The sequence below is a fragment of the Numenius arquata genome, chromosome 4 (assembly GCF_964106895.1).
Source record: "Numenius arquata chromosome 4, bNumArq3.hap1.1, whole genome shotgun sequence".
Classification (NCBI taxonomy): Eukaryota; Metazoa; Chordata; class Aves; order Charadriiformes; family Scolopacidae; genus Numenius; species Numenius arquata.
The window spans coordinates 44,488,265-44,496,296 of NC_133579.1; the positions used below are offsets into that span (position 1 = coordinate 44,488,265).

At 40.6% G+C, this 8,032-nt stretch overlaps 1 protein-coding gene across 1 annotated transcript; it reads right to left on the reverse strand.

Moving 5' to 3' along the window:
* Positions 1–602: 602 nt before the first annotated feature.
* On the reverse strand, positions 603–4,496 carry MED10 (mediator complex subunit 10). The gene is made up of 4 exons (XM_074146646.1): positions 4,340–4,496; positions 3,970–4,053; positions 2,653–2,755; positions 603–1,487 (listed from the first exon to the last, which is right to left on the reverse strand). Exons 1-4 carry the CDS (start codon positions 4,465–4,467, stop codon positions 1,392–1,394), a joined length of 411 nt encoding a protein of 136 aa, XP_074002747.1. The 5' UTR covers positions 4,468–4,496; the 3' UTR covers positions 603–1,391.
* Positions 4,497–8,032: the final 3,536 nt, after the last annotated feature.

Consider the following 8,032-nt stretch of genomic DNA (forward strand, 5'->3'; position numbering starts at 1 on the left):
AGGTACCTGAGATCTGACAGTACTTCAGGTGCGGGAACTACAGCATCAACAACTTGAGCATACCTAAATCCCCATTAAGGTCTTTAATGGACTAGGAGGGTCTGCTATAAAGCACGTGCATACAGTGCTGTTTCGGAGCTCCTGCCCAAACCCACCAAGATTAGCAGCTAAAGGAAAGTTCACAAAATTCTTTTGCTGGTGCAAGAAAAAGGCAAGTTACATGTGGAAGGACAGATGTAGCCACACACGGTTCAAGTTTCACAAATCCCCAAGACTAACAGAGGTCCTCTTGCTTCCCCTGTAAGACCATTCTGCTGCACACACGCTACGGCCCCGGGCAGTGAACCCGGCACGCTGCTGGATGGTGGGATCTCCTTACGTATGAGCAGTCACAGAGTTCACAGGTGAGTTCGCAGCTGATCAGAAATGCTTCAGCTGACAATCACTGATCCCCAAAATATCCTGCCTCAGGTAATAAGAGAAGTTTTCCCCACAAGAAACAAAATACAAAGTTGACGTTATCTTCAGATATAAGCTTTTGACAGCTAAGTTTTGATATATGTTTCATTTCTATTGCTGAGATTGAGGAATATGCTATTTTTCACAGCTTTCAGTTTATTCTCTTTCAAAGAGTAGCACACAATAGAAAACTGTTAGAATTTGTATTTTTGTTTCAAATTTTTATTCAACAACCTGCTTACAGAAAATGAATAGAATTAAACAAAAGCTTATATTAAATACTATACAAAACATTAACATTGTTGAGGAGCTAGTCCCGGAATATGTTCACTTTCTATATCCTCAGCCATCTGCACTGCAGCGCACAGAACAAAACAAGAACATCTGAAGGTTTTCTTGGCTGCAATTCATTATGACACATAAGAACTGCAGCCCTTGACAGGCTCCTGTTCAGTAGAATTTGGCAAGATGAAAGCAGTCAACTGTTTGTATTGTAATACAAAAAAAAAAAAAAAAAAAAAAAGCAGTTTACAAATGAAAAATAGTATAATAAATACATTTGTCTTAAGAACAGATGAGCCTGGAATCATTCCTCAGAAGACAAAACCTGTGATTTTCTCCTCTGGAAATGCACTTTGCAGGAAATGCTATGTATTGATAACCTGTAGGTAATTTTATCTCCAAAACCTTTCAAGAAAGAAGAATGGATTACCACAGGAAGTCTCAATTGCAATCTTTTGAGTAAAAGTCCTCAAGGATTCAGTAGCTTCAGACCAGAACCATCAGCAACCAACAAGCTCCTTTACAGTCCATCACTGCCATTTTTAGTACAGTTCTTATGAAGGCTTGGATTCTCCCTCTCTCCAATCAATGTTTTTATAGAGAAGTGTCAGTTTATGGAATTGACATTTTTAGAGCTGTTGAAGGCCAACTTAAGGAGGAGGATCTTCTCCTCGAATAGCTTTGTATTTTGCCATGTCTTCTGGGAACACCTTTGTCAGTTCTTGAATTAACAGACTTTTAAATTTCTGGAAAGAGAAAAAAAATGTGTATACATCATCTGCATCATTTATTTAGACGTCATCAAGCAATCTTACCTGAGGAACAGAATTGTTCGTCTACAACACAGTTCTACATTTCAGTGACCTACCAGAACAGTGTCCAAAAAACCTCCAAAACAAAACACAACACCCAAAGAAATTTATGTTCACACAATACACAGAATATGCTAAAGTGAAATGTGCTAGGAAAGCACTAGGCAAACTAAAATGCTTTTAATTTCCCATAAATGAACTAGCAATGTCACCTAAGAAATAAAAAAATAGTTGTCTAAGTCTCCAGTAAACTCTGGTGCATCAATAACTGTCTGACCTTATTAAGCAAAGCTAATAAAGGACTCTTGATTTCATATGGAATTCTCTCCAATAAGGAACTCATACCTGGCTTAGAAATACATAAGTCTTCCTACAACTTTTACAAGCACAGAGCATGTCTAAAGTAAGAGAAGCTTAAAACATATGGACACATGTTTACATTCCGTAGCACAAATTGGCATCTTCCACATTGAGTTCAGGCAAAGCACGTTCCTTTCTCACAGTCTCGCAAAGTCCTTTCTCCAATCTCACTAAACTTCCTTTTCTGATTTTATTTTTCAGCAACAATTCCAGCAGTTAAACAGTACAGCAGAATGCTTAGGTTCATACTACATGAAAGTACAAGTTCAGAAAACCCTAAACACTGGCATACATTTTAAGTCATTTTACAAAGATTAATTCATGCTTATATAGCACATTTGACATTTTTAATACTCTAAGATCCATTCAAGCCTGGAAAAATACTTTTTGTTTTACTTATCTCTAAACTTACACACATCACAGTTATGGATCTGTACTGGTGTGAGGCATTCATTAGTATTCAAAACGAAAACAAGTGTAGTGCTACATACACCTTTAGCCAAAATAAAATCATAGCAACACCTGCATCTCCAATCGTGGGGTGAATTACAAGTTTCCTTTCCAGAACAGGCTTTATTAGCATCAGTTAAGATACAGGGATGCAGAGCAATCCCTAATGCAAATCACCTAATACGGGAATTCAATAACTGCACAAGTGAAAAACCCCCACATATTTACAGAAAAGTAAAAACTTATCAAATACATTATTACATTAGTACTTCAATTATTACTGGTTTACCTTCATTGTGTCAATTTTTCCTTTTACTTGCTCATTTTTGGCCAAAGCTCGCTCTAGACATTCTTTAGTGTAAAGCTGAGGATTGCGGCCTTGATCTATGTATCTGAAAATAGAAAATATACTACCTCAATCATCATATTCCAACTAGGATGTTCTCTAAGGTACAAAATTATTCACCTTAATGTCTTTTTGTAACTACTATTATCCGAAACATTCGTTTTAAAAAACACAGTTCAACTCAGCCATCTTCAAAATACAGCTCAAGAAGGACTAGGTCATGGCCAGCAAACAGTTGTCTTGGTACACTGTTTTAAATCTTTGTTTCAAAAAAGCCTGAAGCTTTGAAAAAGGTATTAAAATCAAACAAAAATACAACTATCCAGCTCCTCACAGGCAATAAGCACACATGAATGAAAAAAATTAGTCCTTTTCCAAGCAACTAAAAGAGCACTAACCATAAAGTAGTTTAGTTAGTACACAGCGAGCCATAATCCCATAGGAATCAGGCACCCGGCAATTCAAGGACAAGGAGGGAGTGTACGTACCATAGTAAAGAATAAAAAGTAACTCACTTGTATTGGCAAACATATAAGTGTATTTTTGCTTTGCAATGTAAGTGCCAGACAAAGGGAAATTCTATCAATGAATAACGAAAAAACATTTAAGATTGTAAGCTCAGATTTACGGATAGAGTGAAAGCCCAGCTGAAAAAAAGTCCTGTATAGGCAGTAATACCCTATAGGAAACCAGTGACATTTGGACTTACAAGAAATGCTAGGCAGTTAACTTCTCAGCTATACTGTAAATCATGGAATAATGTAAAAGCTGTCTTGTACAGCTCTCTCTCTCTACATTCACGATTTTGATTGTCATGTTGTAATTCTCTGCCACCAAGAAGGTTGCCAGTACTGAAACTAAACACCCAAGTCCTGGCCTAATTTGTTTTTACCTGAAACTTCACATCCTGATTCTAACCTAGCAGAAAAGTATGTTTCCACAATGAAAGTTTGCTTACTGAATAACTAGATTTGTCAAAATCTGTATTACTGCCTACATATGTGAAGTTAATATAAATTGAAGATAAAAAATAAAGAGATCTGAAAGCAGATGTATAATTTATCACTTCTCTCACCCTTCCTCCTTCTCACAGGCTAAAGGTACTTGTCACCTTCTTCTGCCTGCTCACATTCTCGTGAGGCATTCAGAAGGTGTTTAAGAAACCAGCAGCCCTCCGTGAAAATATCCACCCTGCAAAGACACGCTACCTCCAGTCACACCCACCACAGCACCCTCTCCCCCTGCGACACAGTTACTTACTCAAAAACTTCCAAGGGCACGCTGATATCGTGAAGCTGCTGCCGGCACTTGTCGATATCCTGCAAACCCGTCACCATGAAATTCCTGCAAGGAAAAAGAGAGTCGGTTTTAGCCAAAAAAAGGGGCGTTCCGCGCTAAACCTAACCGCGGCTGCCAGGCAGCGACACGAAACCCAGCGAAGAAGACTTCTTATCTCCCTGCCGCTGCTTCAACGTTTGGCTACGGGGGAAGGGAGACAGATCCGCCGGCCAGGGCCTCCCTGAGGCACCAGGGCTGGGGATAAGAGGGGGGCGGCGGCAAGGGCCCCGCGGCCTGCCCTGGCCTGGCGAGGAAGAGGGGCAGCGAGCGCAGCGGCGAAACCCCTCCTCACAATTTCTGGTTGAGCCCAGCCTGGCTGCTGGGCTGGAAGTCGCTGACGATAATGCCGAGCTGCCGGATGTTCTCCACGAACTTCTCCAGGTGCTCCTCCAGGGAGTCGAACTTCTCCGCCATGGCCATGGCTCCCCGCTTCCTCCCCCACCAACTTCCGGCCAGCCGCGCATGCGCAGGAGCAGGGAGGAGGGACGGCTGGGCTGGGCCCGCGTCATACCACGCCTCCAGCCTTAAGCCACGCCCCTCGACCGCAGACCACGCCCTCCCGTGATGCAAGCCACGCCCCCTCCGCATCCTCCCTCCCGCGGCGGGAGCGGGATCGGTGCGAGGCGGGAGGGCAGCGTGAGTCCGGTGTCTGAGAGCCCTTTTGGAATTCGGGGCAAAAATAAGATCCATGAGCCCTCATCCGCGTGTGCTTTGGGCACGTGATGGCAACTAACGAGGAGTATTTTTCTTACCCTGAAGGAGATCAATGCTAAATTATAATTAGCATCTTTTGTAAAGGCCAGATAATTGGGGTTTGACAATACAGATCATTCAGTAGCCCTCGGCACTGCTTTCCTTTCTTTTGTTGCCATATAACATCTCCAGGAATTTTTCCAGTAGATCCCGGTGGAGCAGGAAGCACACAATGTGATTAATAACACCGTGTTTGAAACGGTGACATTTGAAAACTCACTACTAATTGCTATGGCCTGCCAGATACGGACTGCTGCATCATAAAGTGCCTCTCTGATTGAATTCTCAAAGGTAGCGGCTTTCCTGCCAGTCCACTCCTACAAAACCACTATAATTGACTCTTTTTTTTTTTTTTGTCAATTATCTTTTTCACCATCCTCAACAAATATTGGCACATTGCTTATATTTTTAGACCATCATTTGGAATTTCTCTGCTTTTGAGCGGTTCCCCTTCCTGTGTTGCATAGACGTAAAATCGTTCCTCATTTTCAGACCTGTTCAAAACTTGCGTCTGGCTCCAATTTTCTTACCACCCCCACCCCGGCACCAGGGCTTGAACTCAAGTCCTGATCCATTCGCAGCGCAGGGCCCACTCCCTTCTTGGAAGCTTTTCAAAAATGTGGCTTCATACTTTTTCCCCTGCTGCCCTTTACTGTTAGGTGGAGCTGCGAGTATCCTATCACTTCACTGCATCCCGTCAAATTCCTCATTAAATTACTCGCCTCGCTATCCGCAGCTGCAAGCTGCTGCCTGCTGGTACAGGCTCTGGGTTAGGGATCATCTCTGTGAAGTCCTGAGCACAAAAGGACCTCACTCGTGGGTCAAGGTCACGCATGCAACTGCACAGATCTAAAGAGCAGATATATTTCTGCCTGTCTCGCTCCCTGTGTCTGATCAGTAGATGTGCTCAGCCCATGCCTGATCCCACTCACAAAGGGAGCCCTCAGACTTCCCTTTTATCTGGTAACAAAAATGCACATCCAGAGTTCAGGATACTTGGATTTCAATCTGTCTTTTTCTTATCCACAAGGATTAGAGCCTACAAAAAGCCTTGTCCTCAGAGGCTAAGATATATTTGGCAGTGGGGTCCATTAAGTATTGCCTGAGCAATAGGAAGGCAGGGTTTGGCATACCACACAAAAAGAGATGGAGAAACCAGTGACTGATTATCTGATAAGGGCTCATTCCCACCTGTCTTATATCTGCTAATTATGAGTGTTTTTCTAAACTGTGTAAGAAATAGATGCCATAACACACAGAGGTTCATTTGATAAAAACCACAATAGAATTATCTGGGGAATGACAAAATATGAGTCTATATTAAATAATACGGCTATCATTTTCCCTGTAGGAAGATTATCTGACATGCTTAAATTCCCGTGGCACATCACAATAACTGTATGTTTTATAAATAGCTTATTTCTAGTATGTCTGTTTTCAGCTATATCTGAGAAGATCAGTCCAGTAATGTCAGCAGATAAGAATCTGATGTTTTGATTCAAAATGAAGGATTTGAATGGATGTTTGAAATAAGAACTAAACTAAAATACATGATATTCAAAATATTCAATCAACATATTTAATGTATTTTATGCATTTGTAGCTATAACTTCCGACTGTTTCTGTTCCACAATGAGAACTATCAAAATCAGCAATTCTTAATTTCTTGGATGCATCTTTTTATTAGGGTTTTTTTTTTCCATTTATGATATCAATGACAACAACAAAAATGTAAAAAACTGTCTAATGGTCAGTTCCTGTTCTGGGTTACCATGCTACTTCAGTAGCAGAAAGTTGGATCTTTGCTAAATATAAAGCACTTTTCAGGAGTTTATAAGATTAAGTATGCTAACCCAAAATTACAAAGCAAGTGACTGTAAAAAACACTAATTATTAAGGAAAATATAGTACTGTGCAAATGTGAAATTGTAAAAACAATCCTAGGCTGCAAAACGCTATTAATCAGTTCTAGGTCTTGGCAAGTGTTGTCATCCTATGATAAAATAAATCCATTGTCTACTGATCAGCAGTTGCTGACCAACCTGTTTCCACAGTTGGCAGAACATTCTCTGGACAGTCCCTGGAAGTGCCAGGATGATGAGATTTTAAGACAAGTACTTTGCACTGATCACATGAGAGATGTTGGTGTGAGGAACAGAATAGCTTTTTCTAATATTTGGGAAGGAAGAATGTAGAGCACGGTGCATTTACCAGCTTAGATCTGAATATGAGGAACAGGGCGGTGAATTTTGCAAAAACAGTCTAAATACATGTGATTGTGTCAGACGTGGCTCTGCAGGCACAAGAGGTTGGGATTCGAACAAAAGAGTTACTGTATATCCATCTTTGCTTATGGGAAACACATTCAGCAGAAGTATGGAGGAGAATAACTTGCTTTAAATTCAGGAACAAAAATGGGCTTTGAGGTACTGTTAAAACTTCCTCTCCTTCCGCTTTGTGGGAAAGCCTTTGGCTGTTGGAACTGAGCAAACATGACTTCTAGCTTGCTTGTGATGACTGAAATCTGATAGATGTCCACTACCACATCTAACTCAGGTGAAGTATCTGACAGAAAAAAATAATGGAAGTTGAACATCAAATGTAGAGATATCCAGCTCGTCTTAAATCTATGTTTACTAGGCTGGTTAGGTTAGATTAATGAATTTTGTTAGATAAATGTGTACAGTGCTTTTAAGACTACATTACCAGTTGTAAAATTTTTCTGATGATCACCAACTTGGGCACTGTTTTCCTGCTCAGGGAAAAAAAAAATGCAAAACAGAGAAAATTGTGTTCTAATGAAAGAGAAAGAGAAAAAGAGAAAGAGAAAGAGAGTCTGACAAATAACTCAATCGATCAGTAGGTACATAGAGACAGAAAAATTTAGAAAGAAAATTTCATGGTTCATGATGTAAGTAACCATATTGCACTTCTACCCTGATTTCCATGCAGAGAATGGGCAATTACTGGTTTGTAAGCTGGACATCTGCACTGGGCAATTAAGTAGGGTTTGTAATACAGGATGGAATGAGAGGCCATGTGGATCAATATGACCCATTTTTGAAGAGTAGCACAGATTACGTAAAAGAAAATCCCATTTTGCAAACCTCTAATGAATTTTGCAAGGCGTCAGCAAGCATGTAGAAAAGAGGGATCTAGTTGATACAATCTGCTTGAATTTCCCATCAGCTTTTGGTAAAATCCTGAAATCCTTAACCAAAAGCATTTTAAG

Coding starts and splice junctions, on each gene's coding strand:
- MED10 (XM_074146646.1), bottom strand. CDS start 4,467: ATGGCCATGGCGGAGAAGTTCGACTCCCTGGAGGAGCACCTGGAGAAG. Junction 2,756..3,969: donor GTGCCCTTGGAAGTTTTTGA/GTAAGTAACTGT, acceptor TTCTATTTTCAG/ATACATAGATCAAGGCCGCA. Junction 1,488..2,652: donor GAAAAATTGACACAATGAAG/GTAAACCAGTAA, acceptor TTCTCTTTCCAG/AAATTTAAAAGTCTGTTAAT.